The sequence below is a fragment of the Carassius gibelio genome, chromosome B13 (assembly GCF_023724105.1).
Source record: "Carassius gibelio isolate Cgi1373 ecotype wild population from Czech Republic chromosome B13, carGib1.2-hapl.c, whole genome shotgun sequence".
Classification (NCBI taxonomy): domain Eukaryota; kingdom Metazoa; phylum Chordata; class Actinopteri; order Cypriniformes; family Cyprinidae; genus Carassius; species Carassius gibelio.
The window spans coordinates 28,077,426-28,103,280 of NC_068408.1; the positions used below are offsets into that span (position 1 = coordinate 28,077,426).

Below are 25,855 nucleotides of genomic sequence, written 5' to 3' on the forward strand. Positions count from 1 at the left end.
TGAAGATGACAGATCAGAGTCTTGCTGTTCTTTTTCTAGCAAGGGTTGGAGCAAAGGCCGTCTCCCTCCACCCTTAACGTATACATCAATACTATGACTGCTAACCACGACCCAGGGAAGGGAAGTTGCTGGGGAAGCATGACCTGATCACCAGGTTCCTTAGGGGGTGAGAAGGTTAAATCCTCCACAGCCCCCCTCTGTACCCTCTTGGGACCTGACTGTAGTGCTCACAGTGCTACAGCAGGGCCCATTTTAGCCTTTGCAGGCAGTTGAACTGAAGTTTCTGTCAATGGAGACTCTGCTCCTGCTTTCACTGGTGTCAATCAAGAGGGTAGGGGACCTGCACACATTTTCGGTCGATGATCCATGCCTAAAGTTCTGAGTGCCTGATTCCCAGGTAACCCTGAGGCCCCGGTCCGGCTACGTGCCCAAGGTTCCCTGGTGGTGAGCCTGCGAGCACTGCCCCCTGAGGAGGCACACCCAGCCCTGGCTTTGCTTTGTCCCATCCGAGCATTAAGATGTTACATAAACTGGACACAAAGCTTCAGGACCTCACACCAGCTCTTTGTCTGTCATGGAGGCCGGCAGAAGGGGAATGCTGTCTCCAGGCAGATGATGGCCCACTGTATAGTGGATGCCATCAACCTGGCTTATCAGGCACAGGATGTGCCCTGTTCATTCAGGTTGCATGTTCACTCAACTAGATGTATTGCATCCTCCTGGGTGCTTGCCCGTGATGCCTCGCTGACAGATATTTGTAGACCTGTGTTCTGGGCGACCCCTATTCTATAGCCTTCATGTAGAGCTGGTATCCTCCTGTGTTCTCACCTTAAATGGGTAGAAGCACTTAGTGGCCCCGGATTTGGGTCGGCTTGCTTTAACTGCTCCCGAGAGTCCATAGAGTAGACCCTGTTGAGCTCATGCGTCCCCTTGGTAGCCAGACGTCATGGTGCGTCTGGCTCCAGGCCCTCACTCGATGAATCTTCAAGAACTGGTAGAGGGCTGGGTTCCATATGTAGAGATCTAAGTGGATCCCATATTTTTTTTTTTTTGCACATGTTGGTAGCCTAAATGGTATTTTAATATGTATATTTCTAACCAGTCTTATAAGGACTGTTTTTTTTTCTCTGATGAATAATAAGAGTTCTGCTTTTTATTTTGTGTGTATGAATGCATATTTTTATGCATAATTTGATACAATGTATACATCAGCCTATATACTGTGCAACATCATAAGGAGTAGTGAAAATGTATTTCCGAACATTTATAATCACAGATATGGTAATGCTGTAGCTGCAAGCTATTCCCATTTTAAATCGTTACTAAATAATGGTATCGCCAAAGACACTACAATGGCACACTGACAGTCCATAGACTAAAACACAAAATATTTGGAGAGCCAAAGGAGTATAACGGAAAACTCATTATCTGGTCGCATAGCCATGATAATGTAAATCTTAAGGAGGGAGAGGAGGAGAGACAAAGAGCGAGAGAGAGAGAGAGAGAGAGAGAGAGAGAGAGAGAGAGAGAGAGAGAGAGAGAGAGAGAGAGATTGGACTTAATCTCAGTCACTTTCATCAGTGAGCATCACCTGGTTTAGATGCTGTTGTCTGGTTCCGTCTAGCTCACCGCACCGCGTCCGCGTTAAATCATCGCACTATATTCTTCTTCTGCACCTTCAAAAGGAACAGAACTTCCATACTACATACTACAACTGTAGTGCAACAAGGGACATTTCAGCGGTACAGGGTATTTTCCAAACGAACACAAAGCGATAGACAGCTGTAGCTGTCAGACGCCCCAAGTGTTGCGTATTTAGGACAATACTGGACTACCACAGCTTTCTTTGGTTTCTGCCTTTCGTTTCTTTCAGTCAAAATTCGATTGTGTGAACAACATGAAGATGTCTCCCCCAGACCGGAGGAAATACGTGCGTGATCTGGCGCTGGAGATTGCAGTAAGAGTGCTGCTATTCGGAGTTTTTGTGTAAGTAGGCTACCTGCATTCGCCAGACATGCATTCATATGCGTGCACATTATAATGCCATGTTATATGCAAGATGTGTAATATATAGTAAAAAACATGACGCGGTAGTGGAAGCGTGGCTTAAACAACATGACACCCATATTAAATTGAACTGGTGTAATTGTAAATAAATAATAATATTAAAAATGCTTGTAAATTCAGCAGCGTTTATTTGATATTGAGGTGTAGGACTTTTCTATACGCAGGCTACATCCGATTGATCGGGTGTTTCAAAGTTGTAAAATGTTATTAAATGTATCTTAAATTAACAAGGCAATGATGAGGGTAACACTTTACTAGCAGATTGTACTTCTTAATTAATTGATAATACTCTACAATGCACCTTATATGCTTTGTAAAATTATTGTAAACAATAATACCATTTATTAATAATGTAGTTAATCAAATGGGAACTGTTTTAACATAGAATACAAATATTTATAAACATGTAACCATCTGAAGGATTACAAATCATTATATTGCCCACATACAGGCTTCAAGTAGGCTAAGTGTTACCAAGGAGATTTCTTGAAATGCACAGGGAAGCACCAACATAACCTGCAGATAGAATAAGATGGGAAATTCTGTCTATAGCAAGAGACAGCCTTGTGCTTTGTTTTCAAACAGGTTGTTGGGGTTCTTAATTCAAGAATTTCTGATATATACAAAAAAGAGCAACCTTTATTATTATTATTATTTGTAATGTTATTTTTAATAATAATGTTGTAAGAGCTGATGTCATATGATGACCTACTGTTATAATATGTTGGCAATAATGAATTTAGATGGTTTGTATGAGGTTATTAAAAAAATAACTTATGTATTTTCATTAATCTTTTGGGAAATCGCTTCTGCCATGCTATATAATTTTCAGTCCCTAGAACAGTACTGCCTGCTCACATAAATATAAAATCTGCTGTGCTTCTCAGTTTATTCCATTGTTTGATTGAAACAGCTGCAGATAAATGTTTAGATAAACCTAAGCAATTCATGCATGACTCCTGGAATTTATTGTGATGTTGCAATCTGAAGAGGAAAATTTGGATGTGTATGCATGTGTCTGTGCTTTAGTCACAGGGGGAATGAATGTGATGTCTTAGACTAGAGGAAATCTGTCCTTCGGTCATTATTGTTTGTACAGTTTATTTGTACAGACTTGGAACTAAATTCTGTCTTGAATAAAGAAACATTACACAGACATATAACATTATCTAGAAAGATCAAAAAAGGCAAGAGCCTGGCTGCCTGAGGTTGATTATTACTAAAGCAAACACCACTATTACTACTCATGACTCACCCTGCAATGTTTGTGTTCTGGACATGAATGATACCTTGAGGATTGAAATAAAACAAACATACAAATTTTTTTTTTTTCAGAAATCAGAAAACCATGTGACTTGAGCCAGTTAGCAACAACCTAGCAACTCCCTAGAACACACTAGCAACATAACACTTACTCAAAACACCCTAGCAACTGCAAAGCAATACTCTGGAAACCACTCACAACACTCTAGCTTTGTGGCAAGTGGCATTCTAATTTTCTTTAAGCTATTACTGTGGTGTATATTTAGGTTTGATTGTGGCATTTGTTCATGTGTAATCCAACATAGTAAACGGTAGCACATTTGTACAATATCTGTTCTCTTTTTTGCTTTTCTGGCACTTGATCACTTTTTTTAGCCTGCCAGGTGTTGTCAGCTGCAAGAGGAATCAAATGAAACTCATTGTCTTTACAATATGAGTCCATGAATAGAAAAGCTGGCCTCCAAGCACAATATATGCTGCCTGTCAGCAATTCCATGACCTGGCCCAGATTTGATGTGCACTGTGATATCAGCCGTCAGGAGACGTCATGCCTTCTGAATGCTGAACACATGATATGACCTCCATATCGGAAAAAGTTATTTATTTATTTATATTTGGAGAGCAAGAAAGCATAATAAAGCATATATTTAATGGAATAGTTCACCCCAAAAATTACATCCTCATGTCATTTTAGACCTGTAATTATTATTTTTTTCGGAATACAAATCAAGATATCTATAAAATGCATCTGCTTATTATTATTATTATTATTATTATTATTATTATTCACACAGTGATGCCATTGTTTTAGACACTACTGTGTTTGACTGTACAGAACGAAACTGTATGTCAAAATATTTGTCAAAATAGGCAAGATAATCTTATTATTGTTATCATTGTAATAATAATTGTTATTATCATAATTTCATAAAGGTATGTAATGATGTACAGGGAAATGAGAAATTAGTAAAAGATGATGAAAGAATTAATAAATGCTGATGCAAAATTTCACTATACACATTTAAAGCTGCGGTAGGTAACTTTTGACGCTCTAGAGGTTAATAAACAGAACTGCTTGCGTCTTGCTGAAGAACATCGTAGCCGGAACTACTTCTCTCTGTTTATTTCTATGAAGAATCACAAAGGTACTGGGCTACTCCGCCGCGGTACCCCCGAAGCAATCTAAAATAGTCAGAATATAAACACTTATAATAGGTGCACCCTAGTGATTCAGGACAAGCTAAAAACACGGTTTGGAAAATGGATTCATGGTGTACTCACTTATTATATACATTTTTCTACATTTTGAACACAAACAAAGTTACGGACCGCAGCTCTGATTGGTTATTTTTTACCGGGAGCGATGGAGTTTCTGCAAATGGCAATAGGACCAATGGGAGGAGCCAGAGGAGCTTGATTTTTTCACAGATTATCTGTCTCATATTCTACTGTCAGGACATAATGACAGGTTTAACAAATATGTAAAAAATACATTTTTACAAAAGTTACCTACTGCAGCTTTAATAATAATAATAATAATAATTTCAGCCATAAAATAGTAAGTCTGAAAAAGCATATTTAGGTTGGTTAAGATGAGCATCTGTGACATTATGTTTCATGATCCTAGAATTTATCATGATACTGTTTATTTCTGATTAAATATTGCATATTTAGACATCTATATATAAAAAAATCCCCATAAGCTAAGGTTGATGTTGATAACCATTATTCCACTGGTTGACATCTTCCATTGGTTGTTCTGAAAGACAGGCAGTGGGAAACATGCCAGAATCTGTTGCCAGTAGCATGCCAGCAGCCTTGCAAATGAAGCACTGGAATAAAGCAATCTGGAACACGCAGATGAAAGTAGACCTTAAGGTTTGCTCACCGGAGCTTAAGCTGGCTGCAAATGCGTCTACAGTATGTCTTCTGCCTCTCTGGGCCAGAAACTCACACTTGATCAACACAGAACTTAGTTGTAATGTCTCTCCCCTTACTGACCTGAGTATTTCGAAACAATACATTTATCCTTTTCTGATGAAGAGGATATTGGAGCTAGGCATTTTCTATTTTAGTGTTGTGATTCGCCGTTGGCATCAGAGGTGTATATCAGGATCTGTATACTTCAGTTTTTCTTACATTTTCAAAAATGTGCCTCTTTTTTTTGTTCAAAAATCAACACACAAATACAAGAATTTCACACGCAAAATGCCTCACATCTCTTGCAAAATTGAGCACTGCAATCAAAATATCACAAACACATCTCAAAGCAAACATTTGCTAACAACTTTGCCATGATATTAATTCCTGTTAGATTTTTGTGTTACATAGAATTATGTGTTGCACTTTGCAAAAAGTGTTTTATGAAATTGAAAATTGAGTCAAAGGCAGAGAATTAGAATCAGAATCAGAATCAGAATCAGAATGAGCTTTATTGCCAGGTATATTTACACATACGAGGAATTTGTTTTCGTGACAGAAGCTCCGCAGTACAACAGAATGACAGCGACAGAACATAAAACACATAATAAAATAATAAAAAATACAAATATGTAGACAGTGAATGACAATATACAAATGACAATTGTAGGCAGGTATATTACAAAGTGAAGTTATGTATGTACATATATATTGTGTGCAAAATTTAAGTGTATACTAAGTATGTGTGTTAGATAAATAAAGTGTGTGTGTATATAAATATAAAGTGTAGTGTGTTCGCCATTATTGTCAGCTGTTCATAAGATGGATTGCCTGAGGGAAGAAACTGGTCCTGTGTCTGGTAGTTCTAGTGCTCAGTGCTCTGTAGCGTCAACCAGATGGCAACAGTTCAAAGAGGGAGTGTGCTGGATGTGAGGGGTCCAGAGTGATTTTGACAGCCCTTTTGCTCACTCTGGATAAGTACAGTTCTTGAATAGATGGGAGAGTTGTACCGATGATTCGCTCAGCAGTCCGGACTACTCTCTGTAGTCTTCTGAGGTCAGATTTAGAAGCTGAGCTGAACCAGACAGTTACTGAAGTGCAGAGGATGGATTCAATGATGGTGGAGTAGAACTGTTTCAGCAGCTCCTGTGGCAGGTTAAACTTCCTCAGCTGGCGGAGAAAGTACAACCTCTGCTGGGCCTTTTTTACGATGGAGTCAATGTGAATGTCCCACTTCAGGTCCTGAGAGATAGTGGTTCCCAGGAACCTGAATGACTCCACTGCAGTCACAGTGCTGTTCATGATGGTGAGTGGGGGGAGTGCAGGGGGGTCTCTCCTGAAGTCCACGATCATCTCCACTGTTTTGAGGGTGTTAAGCTCCAGGTTGTTAGCGTATGGTTCTGCAGATTTGGTGTGTACTTCTGCTGTTTGAGTCAGATTTTAGAAATTGTGTGACAAGTAAAGGTTTTGTGCAGCTGAAAAAAACTGTAAACTGTAACTAAAATATGTCATTAGAGTAGTATCTTCAATGCTTCACCTGCACATTGTCCAATTTCCGAAAAACCACCAGAATGCCAGAATAAAACAGGTATAAATAATCATGATTAGAAAAATTTAAATTTTTATTGTTAAATTTCTTATAGCTCTCAATGGGAAAACTTATTTCTCTGATCAAGTATGAAGTGGATGTGTTGAAGTTTCTATAGATTTTTAGATTTCCAAACATATGAATTTGGATAGATCTTTGTGGCCCCTCTTTGTTTTATCACTGGGTCCCATGAGTGGTGCATTCAGAGTTCCCAAGTCATTTTTATGGCGGTCCCAACCTAAACCGTAGGAATGAGTTTCATAATGGGTGAAGGACAGTAAGTTACATAGAAGACCAATGAAAAATCCTGACCTTTCCAGAGATGTTACTAGGGGTCTTCCCTTCTTGCCCTCTAAAGGGCATCTGGCAGTTGTCCTAGTAGCCTTATCTGATGGACTTTTGTTTGTTAGTCCACCAAGATACGATAAAGATGCAGCATACCTTTCTCCACAGTGACAGTCAGAAAGGGGCCCTGGAATGCTATAGAATTTGCTGTAAACTATACAAGTCCTAGTAACTGACCATTTCAAATAAAACAGAATACAACAAGCAGCATTCTCTTTTAAATAAATACATAATTAAATTAAATATTTAAAAAAAAAACCTCAGGAAGGATCAATAACGTGAATTTATAGTTGGCAAGATTTTGCCAACTATGTAGCCAAACAAGCTTTCCAAGACCATTTACCTATGCCCACACTATACATTTTGCCCTTTGCTGAACTTTGTATTATGTTTTTGTTCCCTTAAGTAGAGTTGCGACTTGAGAAAAAGCGGTTTCCATTTTTAGGAAATGACATTTTGTTCCATTAATGGAACTGAATAATGGGTCTGCAAGAATATGCCAGTGCACTTCATCCATTTAGGAGAGAATATTCTGGACACTGCTTCTCTCAGTGCAATCAATCTGACATTGTTCTACAACTTTTTTTCTTTTCTTTAGATAATCAATGTGATTCTAAAGGGTGTCCAAATGTTTGTTGTGTCGCATGCCTTTGTTGCATGATTGACTAGCCATGGGTTGACAATCTATCATGTTGTAGAGGGACCTTTTACTTCATCCATTTTTTTTACAGCTTTCACACTGTTTTTCAATTCAGTTTTTGTTTCTTTAATTAATGACATTGGGATCCCTGCATTGCACTGATTTAGTTTTTTAAATTGAGAGATATTTGTTGATGTTTGTTGATCTTAATTTTATGTCGTTACTTGTTTTTCTTCTTTTATGTTACACATAACGTGGATTCAACTGTACTTGCAGAGTTCAAAATATCCAAATCTGTGTCGAGTGTGAATACAAGTCCACTCGAGAGCATCTGAGTCCGAGTTTGTTCATATTTGTAGTCCAAGTCTAAGTTTGAGTCCAAGTACTTCAACTCTATTTGGAACTAAGCTAGATCTTAACCTTTAAAAAATGGATTACTTATCAACAGCTATTATAGTCATTTTTGTTTATATGTATCAGTCAAACCTTTATTTTTATTATTATTTTTATTATTATTTCTGTATTCACCAGGTATGCAATAAGTCATTATCTGTTCTTGAAGGTTTGCCAATCTCTTTCTTATTTACTTGCTCCCAGTGTTTTTTTAAAGGATCCTTAAATTAATTAATAGTGAATAAAATCTAACTTGCATTTAAGCAGTTTATAGTGCAAATGAGACATAAACAGGATTTGTTTTCTCAAAATTAAAACTCAAAAAGAAACAGATTCATACTCCAAGGCAAATGTGAAAGGTAGCATTTACATTGTCACAAGTGGTATATTCAGGAAATAGAGAGAAATTAATGACTCTGTAAGGACAGCATTTGTTATTTAATACAATTGTTATTTAATTTAACCATACACCATGAGAGTGTGATTTTGCTTTTAAAAAAATGGAAGAAAAGGGCATTTTATACAACATTTTCCAGTGAATGAAAGCACTTTTTTGTGTGCTGTTTACAGAACTTTACAATAATATTCTAAGTACTTTAAATAGAAACCAAGTTGTAACCAGTTTACATGAAATTTCATGAAAAGGTTCAGCTAGACACTGGTTCTCTAGAGTTGAAGAACACTTCATACTATAGGCTTTAGTTTACATTACATCCTAACCAAACCCTTATTTGCTTGCTGCTGCTAGTTGCATCTTGTAAAACTTAAACACATGGCAGTGTAAAGTGTGAAATAATGTTTGTTTGTTTTGTCAGTTTTACTGTACTTTGGAACAGTGATGGCCTCACTGCCATGGATTAGTGTTGTGTGTAATAGTGGTCAAAAGCTATTGTATATAAGTCATCTTAAAGCATGAGATAGCTTTGTGTGATGAACAGCCTGACATTCACAACAAATTTTGAAATGAGACCTACCTTAATAGCTATCATGATGAGATTTAATGAGAAAATATGATCATTGTGCACTTTCACTGGAGGACAAGATTATCAGGGAATAATAAATGTTTTTATTGTTACTTGCTGAAAGCTATTGTCAAACTTTAGAAGACTTGCAAAACAGTAAACAAATTATAATATTGACTAGTTTTATGAAGCCTATTAATTCTTTATACTTCTTTATAAATCTAGAAAGCCTCAGTCTCCATTCAGAATTAAAAAATGTAGCATGCAGAATAATATTAGGGCCAATAAATGACAGAATTAATACTTTGGGGTGAACTTATGCTCTTATGTGAACTTACTTATTATTATGCTCCCAAAAGGAGTACTTTGACCAAAAAATCTGCTTGTGATACTAAAGATCGAGTGCATTAGCTGGTCGTGCCATCACTGAAAAAAATCACTGGACCGTTACATCTAATTACTTTACTTTTTATCAACTTTCAATTTTTACTTTCAAAATAATTAACCATCCATTACTTAATAATGTAAATAAAGTTTTTAAGTTAAATGAAATCTCAAATTATACTTTGTCATAATGTTTTCTCTTTGTATTAACTTAATTATTTTAATTTGCATCTAATCAAATATCCAACCAAATACAATTTAAAATATTAATGTCATATAAAGAAATGTAGGTTGCACTTTATTTTACAGTACGTGCACTAACATGTACTTACTGTATAGTGTACTTACAGTGTATTTATCTAAGAAAGTTCTGGTAACACAAGGTAACTACATGGGGTAGGGTTAGGTTTAGGGGTTGGTTCAGGGTTAGTACCTAGTTATTACATAGTTATTGTAATTACTATAATAAGCACATAGTATGTACATGAGGAACAGGACTGTAAAATAAAGTGCTACCGAAATGTATTTACTTTCAGAATGTGCAATCTCATCATCATCTAAGATGAATGACTTCAAGCATCAAACTTTTGACAATTTTTTTTTTTTTTTTTTACAATGTGTACAGTATCCTGATACAAATGCACACTGTCTAACAATGTAAACACATCAAAACAATTTGTCATGAAGCATTTCTACAATTTGTATTGTATTGTTAGAAAAACACATAATGTATAACAGTTTATAGTATCCTTATACATAGACGCACTGGATACAATGTAAATTCACCATAAGAATCAGTTTCGAAGAGAACCATGCAATCATTCCATGAACAGTCAGTCAGAAATGACTACACAATAAAACCTTTAGAATTCTTCTGAAGTTAAAACAAGTTTGGCCAAAAAACTGCTTTAAAATGTGCAGTGTAAAACAATTAATGTTTATATAAAAAATGTAAAATAAATGTATATAACATTAATAAGTTGTCAATGCATCTTTTTGAAGGGGATGCCTAAGATGCCTCCTTGACACATGGCTCTTCAGAGAACTCCAAATTTTAAATGAACAAGGACAGTCTGAATAAACACAAGGATAAGTATGACAGCATCCAAATTTCCCATGATCAAGCTTAAAATGCTTGAGAAGCTCAGAATGCTTGTCTTTAGAGACACCACAATCTTTGCATTTCCACATTGAGTTACTTGCCAACGAGAAGGGTGAGATAGAGCATAGGAGAGAAGAAAGATAAATTACAAAACTGACCCTCCAAAGTAATAATTAAAAGGTGCAAATTACTTAAGTTTTTCATGTGACTGGATTATTCAAAACCTTAGTCTTAAAAAGTCTTAATTGTTGTTCAGCAGTACCCAATCCTACAAAAGACAAATTGAAATGACAAACTGGCTCACATTAAAGTAAACAGATGACTTCTTTGCCGGGTATGCTGGTCACACACTTAAAATAAGTGTTTAGGCACATCACTAAAGAAGTGTTTGGGCCTTCATGTAAAGCTAACGTTATGTGTTAACAATAATCATAAATGAGAGACCATACAAGTAAGCAGAGCGAATACTTTGCGAATAAAAGCTTCATAATAAATCAATAAAAATCATCATAATAATAAAGCTTAATAACAACGTTAAGTCTATACAAAGCATCTGAAGCATGCATGCACTTTATACAATGGCGCCTTACAGTATCGCACTCCAGCATACCTGAAACAGTCATTATACTACGTTTCAATATCAATCCATCTCACCTCAAGCAGTTTACTTGTATTATTATTATTTTATTTCCACTCCACTTTATTTACATTATTTTATTTTACATTAACAAGACTTATTTTTAATTTAAATCAACCAAACTTTTTAGATAACACTGATGGTTAGACAGAACATGTTTTGAATTAGAGCAAGTATATAAACTTCTTCAGAGTAATGATATGCCTTGTGCACTTTTTTCAGTGCAAATCTGTTCAAATAGTGAAGTGCACAGCTCTCTATTTCTGAGGACCAACTCATCTGGGAAGTCAATGAGGTGACATTTCTTTTGCTCTCCAAATTGTCCATTATCTATTCATGGAACCAGTGTTTTTGCTAGGAGAATGTGCCTTTGGTTCATTCATACTGAATTTCTAAGGGGCTATTTTGTTAACAAAACACAATAAGAATGCATTTTCATTTTTTATTTACAAGGATCAATAAGAAAAAAAATTATCCACCTTATTTTCCCCATTAGATCCGGCCATTTGTAAATTTAATGGGTCTGGCTTCCGGTGTCATTTGCTTCCAGCTATTTTTAGCTGTACAAAACAGCTTGTTTTGCTGCTTGATATTGCAAACGGTGTGTCTTACCATATTATTTTGATTTATTATCCTAATTATGAACACATTGGTTTGTAGTGCAAACTGTTTTACAGTTTACTGCACTTTGTTATTCTTATTGTTATTCCCTACAGTGGCTAATAAACAGGAAGTCTTCCACATCAACAGATGTTAAAACATAGGTGGATATGTATTAAAAATGTTTTAGAATAAGGTATTGCCCCCTTACTTGGAGAAAAATCAACCTCAGTTTGAGTCTAAAGATTCATTAATTATAAAGGATATTTTAGTAGAGGGGCTCAGTCACCTGCAGATTATGGGATGCTGTGGTATTGAGGAATGTTTTTACAGTATGTGTCACTGACATGGAGTGGAGGTGTGCAGCATGATTGAGGGATTGACAGAAGTGCACAGCAAGCAGTGAGAGTGTCACAAATTAGAAGTGCCAGTCAGTCTGTAAAATGAAGGCAGTGACTTCTCAAAAAAAACATATATTGACATTTTAACATTTTAGAATGTTTTCCACACCAGCAGAATTACTGTATTTAAAAAAAAAAAACATAATCATAATATATATATATATATATATATATATATATATATATATATATATATATATATATATATATATATAAATGCTACCTTGCCTCGTATAATATAAAAATAAAAATACTTTAGATACTTTGATCTAAAATAGGTTTCTCATGATTTTCACATTCTTGATTGTGGCTCAACATGAAATGCCTTAATAATGGATTTGTTTCTTGCAAACATGTAACTTTTCACTGCACTTCAGGTTAACTGATAGACTAGTCTTGATGATTTCTTGTGGATTACTGTAATGTTTTTATCAGCTGTTCAGTTTCTCACAGTATCCATTCACTGCAGATGAGCCAATGATGAGCAAGTGATCTAATGCTACATTTCTCCAAATCCATTACTTATCACAGCACCTTTAATAAACTGTATCGGTGGAAGATGTAAATATAATTCTGAGGTTTTTCTTTTAAATATAAAACGTGTTTGCCTAGCTCTGACAAGATGTTGAAAACATTCTGAAAAATAATTAAGACTGCACCAAAACTGAACAAGACATTAAAATCTTAAAGCAGCTGGTGTACTCATTGTTTCAAAGGCTGTTCTAAAATATTGCTTATTTTGATCAAAGTTTAAGATAGAATTTGTTAGGCATAAAGTGCTTATTTGTTGGGAATAAAGTTAGACATACAGTATGTGTGTCCCAAATGGGCTTTTGTGATGGGAAGAAAGTCGTGACTAAGAACCTATTGTTCTCTGTCAATGTCACTTTTCATGATGAAGGTTAAAGTAAGATTAGATTGGAATTGAATCAGGTTATCCTTCATCTGATTTGAGACCAGCTGTGATGAAGAGGGCAATAATGTTGTCACGATCAGGGGGAGTTCACACCAGAAACGGAGGAAAAGTTTGAACCCTACTAGCAAAGAGATAATCACCTTAAACTGTGTAACTGTCAGTCTTGTGTTCCTGTGAATTGTGTTTCCCACATTCTCACATGCCCATTTTTGTTCTTATTATGTTTATTTGATTCCACCTGTTTTCCTTTTTATGTTGATTTATTTCCTTGTTTCCTCATTTGTTACTTAAGCCCTGTGTTTTATAGTCTCAAGTGTCGGCTGTTATACAGTGCCCTCCATAAGTATTAGAACAGTATAAGTATACTGTTATACGCAACTAACCTACAGACAGATTTTGACTAAAAATATACTATATATAAATGTTTACCTATACATAAACTAAAATTAGCATAAGCTTCAAATTAATACTGTACCTATACACAACTAATCTTCTGACAGATTTTCAAGATTCAAGATTTTATTTGTCACTTACAATTTATATGATATATATATATATATATATATATATATATATATATATATATATATATATATATATATATATACACCATAAATTGAACTACTAAACAGATGATGTGTAAAGATGCTACACAGAAACTGCTACATAGATGATGTGCAGAGATGGAAACAATGTGCAGTGAGGATGAGTTTCATAGCTAGCTTACCTCAAAAATGTCTATGTTTAGTAGTCTGATAGGGTGAGGAAAGAAACTCCTTCTGAGCCTCTGCCTGACTGTAACAGATTAAACAGTGTACAGGGTGGGTAGAGTCTTTTAGGATCTTTACAGCCCTAGATTTACATCTCCTGGTGTGGATGTCTTGCAGAGAGGGGAGATCAGTTCTGGAGATGTGCCCTTACGATTCTGGGCTAAGCTGTTTCAGATCAGAATCAGAGTCAGAAAAAGCTTTATTGCCAAGTATGCTTGTGCATAAAATGAATGTGTTTTAGTGACATAAGCTATACTGTTTTACTTAATTGTTGTTTGTCTGTATTTATGTATTATGCATTTTGTTCCACTCTATGTTCGTAGCAGAATGACAATAAAGCTCATCTTGGCTTGACTTGACTTGAACACAACTGGTCTTCAACGAGCTCAAAAGGGCCCACATCACACCTCCCTGCACTGACTACAGGTTGCAAGTCAATGATGCTTGCATACAGAACAGCCACACGCACCGCACTCTCCTACTTCCTCTTACAAGTCTACAAGAAGCCCTAGATCTGTGAGTGTCAACTCGTGGTACTATCACAGAGAGGCTCAAAATCTCTTTCCAAAACATTTTTGCTCACTTATCCTTGCTGATGGAGTGATGTTCTCACTCCTATCCAGAATGCCAAATCCCTGACAGTATTTGTTACATCTGAAAACTCATAATTTCAGTCAACATTTGAGTGTTCTATTTTTTTTTGTTTTTGCAAGAAAAAAAACTTTGTTTTCATTTTACTTTAGTCCTCCTATTTAGTCTTTTGTACTAATTTGAATGGTGTCTGAAACTTTATTATGAGCACTTCCTGTGCTTTTTTACCTTTTTGCATTTTAATTGTAAGTTGCTTTGGATAAAAGCATCTGCTAAATCTATTGAAAAATAGTACCAGACTTTAATTTTGACCAGTTGCTGCTGATACATTTACAGTTCTGTGTATGTGATATGATGCTAGTTTTACTCAAATCAAAGGGTAAAATGCCCATGAAGTGACTTACAGAGCAGTTTTGGAGATGTTGTTCATGTGTTCATGTGAAATATATTATAATGACTGAAATGCGGTCCATTAAGACTAGGACTATACATAACCAGCTTTCAAACATTAATCTGCGCTAATGAAATTAAATAAACATACGATAAAGTCAGTGGTTGGGCTGTGACTGATGTCGGCTATACTTGCTTGTAAAATAGAGTTAGAAGCAACAGAATATCTTTTTTTTCAGAATATCTTTGCGCTCACTGAACACAGCAGATGCAGAGAGAGAGGCTCACGCTGGGAAAGAGAGACCTCACGCTCGTGCGGCAGCACCAGAGAGTCTCAGAGATTAAATAATGATTGCCCCAAAAGTCGCAGAGTCTCAGATACTAAATAATGATTGCCCAAAAAGTCGCTAGATTTGTCGCTAGTCGCTTTTCTGGAAAAAAGTTGCTAAATCTTTCCAGCAACAAAGCCCAGCGGACCGGCTTCAACCGTCTCGCAATTGTTGATAGGCTATTACTCGTGAGGTGTAACCAATCAGATAGCGCCGTGGGCGGGACATTGAGCAAGTCTTTAGAGTGGTGAATACAGAGAGGCTGAGCGGCAGCAAAGTAGCGCATTTTAAAACTAGATAAAAAAGTTTGTCAAGACAAACTTTAAGTTGGCTTGAGAAAGCCTGACCAGAAAGTTTGAAAAATTTAGGAAGTTTAAAAAGATTTAAAAGTTTAAGAAGTTTAAAAAATACAGTGATTAACATATTGCTAGCATTACAAGCAAGTGACTACCATGTCATTAGCATGATTAGCAAAGTTGCTAGCATGTTTCTAGCATGATTAGCAAGTGACTAACATGTACTTAGCATGATTAGCAAGGTATCTAGCATTTGCTAGCATAATTAGCAAGTGACTAGCCATGTCGCTAGCATGATTAGCAAATTACTAGCATGTCTCTAGCATGTTTCTAGCATGATTAACATGTGACTATAATGTTGCTAGCATGATTAGCATGTGACTAGCATGTTTCTAGCATGATTAGCATGTTGCTAGCATGTCCCTAGCATAATTAGCAAGTGACTAGCCATGTCGCTAACATGATTAGCAAGTTACTAGCATGTCGCTAGCATGTTGCTATCATTTTTCTAGCATGACTAGCATGCGACTAACATTTTGCTAACATGATTTTAGCATGATTAGCATGTTGCTAGCATGTTGCTAGCTTGTTGCTAGCATGACTAGCATGCAACTAGCAAGTTGCTAACATGATTAGCATTTTGCTAGCATGATTTTAGCATTATTATTATGTTGTTAGCATTGTTTATAGCATGACTAGCATGGAACTAGCATGTTGCTATCATGACTTTATTATGAATAGCATGTTGCTAGCATTTTTCTAGCATGATTAGCATGCGAATAACATGTTGCTAACATGTTTCTAGCATGATTAGCATGTTGCTACCATGTTTCTAGCATGACTAGCATACAACTAGCATGATTTTAGCATGATTAGCATGTTGCTAGCATGTTGCTAGCTTGTTTCTAACAGGACTAGCATGCAACTAACAAGTTGATAACATGATTAGCATGTTGCTAGCATGATTTTAGCATTATTAGCATGTTGCTAGCATTTTTCTAGCATGATTAGCATGCGACTAGCATGTTGCTAGCATGTTTATAGCATGACTAGCATGCGACTAGCATGATTTTAGCATGATTAGCATGTTGTTAGGATAAACAATCAGATAGATAGAAATAGTCATATTGATAGATAGATAGATAGAAATAGTCATATTGATTGATAGATAGAAATAGATAGATAGATAGATAGATAGATAGATAGATAGATAGATAGATAGATAGATTAGATGAGTTTGAATGAGTTTAAATTGATTAGCATCGAAGCTTGATTGAGTCTAATGGGATTTGGAGCTTGGGTCATCTTAACATCCTGTCTATGAAAGTCTATGGATCTTCATTTTTTTGAAAATCATAAGTCCAATAAGTTAGAAAAGATATAGCACACCTGGTGGGTATAGGCTGAAGAGCTGGGCTGAGTTTGGAGTCTGTAGAGTTAAAGCTCTAGGAGGAGTAGCAATTGCAAAATTTTGGGTCAGAAGAATAATAATAAGAAAACGTTTAAATAGGATTTCAGTAAGTTGGCTTTCTAATAAAATTAACTTTAATCAAACCACGGATCCATGATAAGTTTTGTGATACATTTATAGTTTATTAAAAATAATTAAGCAGAGGCAGGGACACATTGACCAGAAAGGGGGAAATCACACGCCCCCCCACCCCCCCTGGAAAAATGCACCCTGAGTGCATATACAGTCCAAAGAAAGTGTCAATCCAATAGGTGTCAATTCCCACAAAGCCTTATCCCTTCATCACAGTAATTGCACTCCTGTTAATTGCACTCAGGTGTCTTCACTTGATATATATTAACCGGTCTGTTTCTGTTTGTTTTCATGGAGTCCTTTCTTTCCATCACCCAGTTTCCTCGCCTTCCGAGTTTCTAGTTCCTGTTCCTGTTCCTTTCCTTGTTTGTTTGTTTGGATTGATTTCTAGTTTTGACCCCGGCTTGTTGAATTCTGATTTGGATTATCCATTAAACTCACACTGCATATGGATCTCTCGTCTCCTTTGTTTCCCTGGGTTCCCGATCGTAACAGATTTATACTGGTTTACTTCCTTATTCATGTCATGTTGTTGATCACGTGACAGGCAGACCCCAGAACATTTTAAAGACATATACACATCAAATAATTAAGAGGATTAAAATGGCTAAGACAACATGTAAAACCATTAAAACTCGAATATATATAGATATATTCTGACATAGACTGACAATTAAAATCAATACAGGGGAAAAAATAAGTAAATAAATAATTATAGAAATCAATTGACTGTCAGCGATGACTACCCAACGAAAACCATGAATTAAAAATAAAATATATAAATAAAGGGAAAAAACTTGTATGGAAATTTTCAACATTCCATACAAATTTTAAACATTTTAAAGAAAATCACTGCTATTTTATTTGTATTTTTCTTTCTGAAATACTTCTTCAATGTAAAACATAAAACGTAATGAATAATAAATAATAAAGTTTGATGTCAACATAAAGGAGGTTGGTTTTAGTTGGGCTCTTGATCCTTTGTAACTTTTGAGTTTCTTTTGTTATAGAACAAAAAAAAAAAAAAAAAAAAACATTTTCCTGAAGATGATTGTTATAGATACAATTTGCTGATGATATAATCATCATGTGGTAGACTGATACATTGACTTCATCCAGGGGCTTTTATTAGCTGTTAATTTTACCTTATTTACTGCAGCTTTGTGATAATATGTATTTTCTCAATAAAATATCTGAATATTTTGTTGACTCTCACTATTGTTGAGATGTCTGTGTGGGTCTAAATGACCCTTTCAAAAAATTTCTGCATAGTGGCTTTATATTTAAATTATAAATTACATTAAATTATAAATTATAAAATGTTTTTCGAATATCAAAGCAGTGCAGCATGGAATTACTAATACTTAATAATTTATTCAGAAAACACTCTAGGTGAGATCATTGTTTCTCTTACATTTTTTGTCATAACCAACATGCTTCTGAAAACTAATGTAAAAAAAAAATATATATAAAGGATTAAAAGACCAGTTAAAGCAAACACTGATCTAGTGGTGACATTAACCTTTACTATTTTCAATAAAACATTGACATCTAAACAGTCTAAACTAAACTTTTGTATGAAATCAAATCAAACTGGTTAGTAATAAGAAGATGCTGAGACCTTAAGATCTGTTAGAGTTTAATGTTCTGTTGCTTATAGTCATTTATTTATTTATTTTTCTTTATTTCTTTACAGTGCTGGTGTTTGATTGTAATAATTTAGGAAATACCAGTAAAATAACGTCTAAGGTTAAGTATGTAACCCTGGTTCCTCAAAGGAATGAGATGCTGCGTCGAGAACTAATGGGGAACGCGTCCAGTGTGACGTCTCTGAATAACGTGTATAATCAGTCCAATGGAAGGGCGAGACATCATAGGCGGGTGATGATGCCGGAAGTGTGGCATTGCGATGCAGCATCTCATTCCTTCGAGGAACCGAGAACGAATGAGGAACGAGAATGCCCATGCCGCCAGACTTTCAAATCTCTGCCTACTGTGGAAGAGCACAGCTAAAGCAAGAGAAGGAGAAGGAGCCTGACAGAAATCGGGGAAAACCCGTCCAATGGCCAAACTTCAGAAGGAGTGAGTCTTGACCCCCAGGAGAGGGGAGATCACAGGACTCGATCACCGCTTAGCATAAGCTCCTTCTGGCAGGAGGCCTCAGCCTCAGCGCACCATGGAGGAAACGTATTCTGCCCACTGACTGGCCACCGAGAGGGGTATGGTAGGCCACCATGGCCGCCACGTAGACCTTCAGGGTGGAGTGGGTCAACCCTGTGGAGAGCCTACAGGAACTCCAGCACTGTACCAACTGGGCAGTTAACTGGGTCGAGCTGGCGGTCTCCGCACCAAGAAGTGAAAAGCTTCCACTTTGAGGCATACAGTTTCCTCATTGAGGGACCTCTGGATTGGAGAATGGTCTTAACAAATTCCAAACTCCTTAGACAAGAACCAAGGCTTCCTCCACATGTCCAAGGCATGGAGGCAGCACCGCGTGACCTTAGCATGCGAAGTGGGTTTCCCCTCAGGGAGAACCCCTTGGTCTTGAGCCACCACTGTAGGGGTCTCATGTACAGCGGGCCAATAGTATTCGCAACTCCCATCAGACCCAGCAATCTCCGTGACTGCTTGACAGTGAGTGACCGGCCTTCTCTCACTCTCGCGACTGCAGTGAGGATCAACTCAATCTGAGCAGGGGACATATGTGCCTGCATCGTGGTCAAATCCCACACCATGACCTGATAAGTGGTTCTCTGTACTTTATAAAAGCACACTTTTCTTTGCGTTAAGTCTTAACCCCAGCTCTTTCATGTGAGCGAGAACAACACCTCGGTGCCGAACCATCATCTGCTCAGATTGAGCTGGTATCAACCACTCGTCAATGTGGTTGAGTCATGAAAGTGGGGGGTAAGAGTGAAAGGCCAGTGGAAGATCCATATTGGTAGGCTTTTGCCCCCAAAAGCAAACCTCAGGAACTTCAGATGAAAAAGGATGGAGATAAGTGCATCTTTTTGATAGATCGTGACACACCAGTCCTCAGACTTGGCCTGTGCAGGCATGCTGAACTTCAGTCCCCTGACTGAGCGGTTCAAAAAGCACAGATCTAAAAAAAGAACACAACACCTCATCCTTCCTCAGAACAGTGAACTACCGTCTGTAGGACCCAGACTCTGCAACCCAAGGAGGGACCACCTCGATGGCCTCCGTCCTCAGAGAGAGTCTACTTCTGTTCCATTACCAGAGCCTGCTTGGGGCCTACCAGAACTGGATTCCGTGGCCTCTCACTTCAGTGTGCAGGACCCACTGAGACACATTTGGCAGTAGTTTTCACGCTGCCAAATAGTCTACTAAGGGAAACAGCCTCTCAAGACTGATCTTTGGTGGCATCAGAGCAATTAGCTCGGTGCCCTGAAGCAGTGCACTGGCAGGAGATGGCCGAACTAGCTGTTTGGGAAACCTCCCAGGAGGTCAGGAGCCTCTTAGCACTGCTACATTTCCGGAAGGTAACTGAGAGAAGCGCTCGCTGGAGACCGCTGCACCCTGGAACACCGGCAGGGTTGGCAGATCCATCTCCTGAGGGCACTGAGGAGAGACGGGTACCGTGTAATGCGATGTACATCGCTCTTCCCCAGAGGGGCCTGCCCTCTGAGGTCCTGAGCCGCAGCATCAGGACTCTCGTAGCTGAAGTCTCCTAAAAATGATGGTCCTCAGACCCACGTCGTCTGCTAGGAAGACTAGACCAGAGCCTGTGAAGTACACTTGGCAGGGGCTCCCACACCGCCATGTGACATGCTAAGGGAACTAGCCTCACGAGACTGGCCTCTGGTCAGTGCCCTGAAGTGGTGGACCGGCAGGGGATGACCGTACTAGATGCTCTAGAGACCTCCGTAGAGGTAGTGAGCCTCTCAGCACCGCTACTTTTCCGGGCAGTAACTGAGAGAAGCACTCGCCGGAGATCGGTGCGCCCTGGAACACCGGCAGGGTTGGCAGAACGATCTCCTGAGGACATTGAGGAGAGACAGGGACTGTGTAATGCCCTCAAAATGTCCTAGGCCTTAGGCATAAAGATGTTATGATGAAGTATATCTAGGGAAAACAACGGTTTGCAGAACTACTTTCCACTAGAAGCCTTCGGCCTGGGAGTGCCACTCTGACTCTAGCGTCTGCGGAGTACAAAAGTGACACACCTGGCATGAGGGGCTGGAACGGGCAGCAGGCCCTGACCGACTCAACCTCCTCAGAGGAAAAGAGTTACACACGTGTTCTTACACAATAAATTACATCCCTAGAGCCCCTGTACATCTAACTTCACATAGTCAAAAAAAATATGTCATTTTATTCCTTAGAATTAAATGTAGTCAACAACCAGACGAGTCAACATGGTCTGGTGTAGAAAAACATAAAATGAAACAATTTAATACACAAACAATATCAATCTCCTCAGAGAAAGATGAATGCTGTGGCGAGCTCTTCCTCAGAGGACAAAGAAACCGCAGCACATGTTTCCAAGCCACGAGAACGAGCTCTAGATTTAGTGAACACGGGTGGAGATAGGACGAGCCGTCTCCAACCCGTTCACCAGATTATGTGCGATTCCCGCGATCGCGGTCGCCGCCTTGCCTCAGCAACAGCATGACCGCAACTGCAAGATCGCATGCACGGACACATTCCTCGGAGCGTGCCCGGCGAGAGAGCATGCAGCAGCAGCAGCAGAGCTGTCTCAGAGGGCGAAGAAACCGAAGTGCTGGTTTCCAAGCCTTGAGAATGAGCTCTAGATCTAGTGAACACGGGTGGAGATAGGACGAGCCGTCTCCAACCTGTTCGCCAGATCATGTGCGATTCCCGCCATCATGGTCGCCGCCGTGCCTCAGCACCAGCATGACCGCAACCACAAGATCGCATGCACGGACACACCTTGGAGTGTACCCGGCGAGAGCGGATCGCTTAACAGCGAGAAAAGCACAATCAGCCCCCAGAGAGCAGACTGCGCGAGCTCCACTCTTCATTAATGCTGCTTATTATAACATTAGGCAAAATATGCTTGTGTAACTGGTGCTTGTGCAACTGATGCTTGTGCAACTAGCGAACTCATCGACACCTTTTCACATCAATTACCTCAGAGAAAGACAGGCAGCACGTTGCGCCCTCTCATCGGGGAGAAAGTACCACAAAGGCGGGCATCCGAACCCTCAAGAAGGGGGGCCGGATCTGGTGGCTAATAAAGAAGATAGGGACTTGCCCGTCTTACATTCCTTCCAGCAAATCCGAAAGCGAATCCCGTGAGCACAACCACCTGGCACTGCGAGAAACACCAGTGAAAGCTTTTTCTTTGGCAGGGGAAACACACAGCCAGAACGGTGCCTGCTCTCGCCCAAAACTTCTCTTGATTGAAGCTTTGACAATTTTATCAGTGGACAAACGACACTAGATAAGACTCACAAACAGATAGCGACTGACACACAAACACAAGACACAAGGCATACTTTTATGCTTCCTGGTCTCTGACATCACCCGCCTATGACATCTCGCCCTTCCATTTGACTGATTATACACATTATTCAGAGACGTCACGCTGGACGCGTTCCCCATTCGTTCTTGACGCAGCTCAAGAACAGTATGTTTCTACAAAATCACTAATTAGGATATTTTATTTTAATTATACAGTTTTGATTGGCAGCTATTTCTGCCAGCGCCAACTGTCGCTGTTCACTATCTGGTGGTGATTTCACAAATTAATTAACACCATTATTTTTGTAATTTTATATACATTTCTTTGTAATTTAATAAAACAGAAAAATACTCAAAATAATTAATATAAATAATTCAAAATTTTTCTGTATATGAAAAAATGAAAATTACTGAAATGTGTTCTTAATGGCATCATTTTCATTTATGCATTTAGCAGACAGACCTACCATGCATTCAGGCTATATTTTTTTATTTTTATTTTTAATCAGTATGTTCCCTGGGAATTTAGCCCATGACCTTTTGAACTGCTAATGCAGTGCTCTGTAAACATGTTCATTTTTCTGTAAAAATATGATTTTTTAAATTTTCTTTTTTTCAGTGTATTTTAAATTGATTTGTTGTGTTCTTTTGTGCATATTGGCCAGTAGGTGGAAATAGAGGTTCATGATATACGTTCAGTTGAATAAAGAAGAAGGAGAGAGTCCGAAGCATCTCCACCTGCTACTGCGTGTGCTGTACCACTCTGCTATTTAATTTGGTTAAATAAAGGATCTTGATGTTCGAATGCCTCCTCATTGCTTCTTACAAAGGATATAACAATTGGCGACGAGGTATTTTTTACTTGAGGATGGCAGCTGTTTCTACTTTTCCCATGCCATTTTTACCATGTCCCGGAGACTCTGTGACTCTGCAGCTACTCTGGATGACATGTTGTGTGATCAGCTGGTGGAGAATGTTTCCAGTCATCGCATTCGTGAGAGATTGCTTTTGGAATCTGAATTGACTCTTGAAAAGGCCATTACAATTGCAACTCAAACAGAAGCTCCGGGTGAACAAGCCAAATTATTATAGAGTAATCGCTCAGTTCCTGTGCAAGTGATAAATGCAAAGTCTCCACCTGCAGCTGCACCTCACCGTCGGAGACCACCTTCAAAGCCAGCGTCTACAGTGCGTTCTTCAAAGCCATCATTTACGGCACCTGTTTCGTCGTCCCGTGAATGTTATCGGTGTGGCTCTAGGAAACACCTCGCGAATGACCGTAGTTGCCCTGCTGCATTGGCACAGTGTAATAACTGTCAAAAAATGGGACATTATTCACGAGTCTGTCGCTCGGGACAAGCTTGCTCAGTGCGTGAAATTGACTTACATGAGATTCAGATCCTTTATATGCATGACTCGTTAACTGATAAAATTCAGTGCACGGCTGTCATAGCGACCGCAACTACATCTGTGCCTATCGAGCTGACCGTGGATTCTGGATCATCTGTTTCGATTTTGCCGAAAATTGTGAATGATACACACTTCAGGAAAGACGCTTTGCAGCCTCCTTCTGTCAGACTGGTGACATATTCTCGTGCTGCGATTCCTGTACTTGGATGCTTACCTGTGACTGTCTCTAAGGATGACATTACCTGCTCCACATCGTTCTTCGTGGTTGAATCTGGCACAGCTCTGCTTGGAATGGATCTGATCAATGGGCTACATCTTCGTTTCGAAGGCAATTAAATTTTGCCAGAGCGCACATCAGCTCCGGTCTTGCGATTGTCTGCTTCGATATCTTCACCTGCTTTGGGTTGCGCAAAAGGTTTTGTGCACAAGGTAAAAATTTTGTCTGCTGTGACTCCTGTGCGCCAGAAACTCTGCCGCTTACCTTTGTCTGTTAGAGATACAGTCAGTGAAGAAATTCATCACCTTCTTAAGTTGGGCGTAATTGAGAGAGTGGATGCTTCGCCGTGGGTCTCCCCGATAGTAGTAATACAGAAAAAGTCGGGTGCTATTCGTATGTGCGTGGACCTGCGAGAGCCCAACAAGGCTGTAGTTACGGATAGCTACCCTCTACCACACATCGAAGAAATGTTGTCTGTGTTAAGAGGTGCGACTGTATTTTCCACTATCGATTTGGAGAGTGCTTACTTTCAGTTACCGTTACATGAGGAGAGCCGCGATCTGAACGCCTTCATTACTCACGAAGGACTTTTCAGATTTTGTCGGGTTCCGTTTGGCCTTGCTTCAGCACCCTCCGCTTTTCAAAAAATGTTGGCAACAGTTTTACGAGGACTTCCGAATGTGGCCAATTACCTGGATGATATTATTCTTTGGGGACGTACACAAAAAGAACATGATCAAACGCTCAAAGCTGTCGTTCAGCGTTTACAGGATGCTGGGCTGAAGTTGAATCATTCAAAGTGCCAGTTCAACAAAACCAGTCTGCGCTTCCTGGGACATACAGTGAACGCGCAAGGAATTCAACCGGATGAGGATCATCTTTCCGCTATTCTTCATGCACCTGCTCCAGAAGATGTGACCCAACTTCGGTCGTTCATTGGGCTACTGTCATGGTACAACAAGTTTATTCCTAATTTTGCCACGGTAGTTGAACCTCTGCGTGCTTGTATCAGAAAGGGCTCAGATTTCGTCTGGTCTGAAGACGCACAGCAATGCTTTAATGCTGTAAAAGAATTGCTCATCCATAGCCGTGCACTTTCATTATTCGATCCAAATTTGCCTACAGTGGTATCTACAGATGCCTCTAACTACGGGCTGGGCGCTGTTCTTGCTCAAGTTCACGAGGATAAAACGGAACGCATTTTCGCTTTTGCATTGCGGACCTTGTCAGCGGCTGAACGCAAGTACTCGACCATTGAAAAGGAAGCGCTGGTTTGTGTCTGGGCCGTTGAAAAGTGGCGAACGTACTTGTGGGGCCGCAAATTTTTCCTGCACACGGACCACCAAGCCCTAACTGTGCTTCTCTCATCCAAAGGAACTGATCGCGCCGGGATGCGCATTGCGCGCTGGGCAGCGCGGTTACTGTGCTTCAATTATGACATGATTTACAGGCCTGGGGCTCTGAATAAAACAGCCGACTGTCTTTCTCGCCTGCCATTGCCTGTTCCGGAAGAAGACTGTTTGGAAGCTGAACCTGAGTTTGTAGCGTTTCTGTCTCCTGCGATGTCAGCTTTGTCGCCAGCTGAGTTTGCGTCTGCCTCCGCGTCATGCTCGGAACTGAATGCATTACGCGCACAAATAGCT

The 25,855-nt window shown here is 38.9% G+C and overlaps 1 protein-coding gene across 1 annotated transcript in view; it reads left to right on the top strand.

The window, feature by feature from the left end:
* Nucleotides 1-1,602: 1,602 nt before the first annotated feature.
* plpp4 (phospholipid phosphatase 4) overlaps nucleotides 1,603-25,855 on the top strand; it is a 216,857-nt gene continuing 192,604 nt past the window's right edge. The window contains exon 1 of the mRNA XM_052572136.1: nucleotides 1,603-1,986. Coding sequence (XP_052428096.1) covers nucleotides 1,898-1,986 — 89 coding nt within the window. The 5' untranslated portion in view covers nucleotides 1,603-1,897. The remainder of the gene's footprint in view (nucleotides 1,987-25,855) is intronic.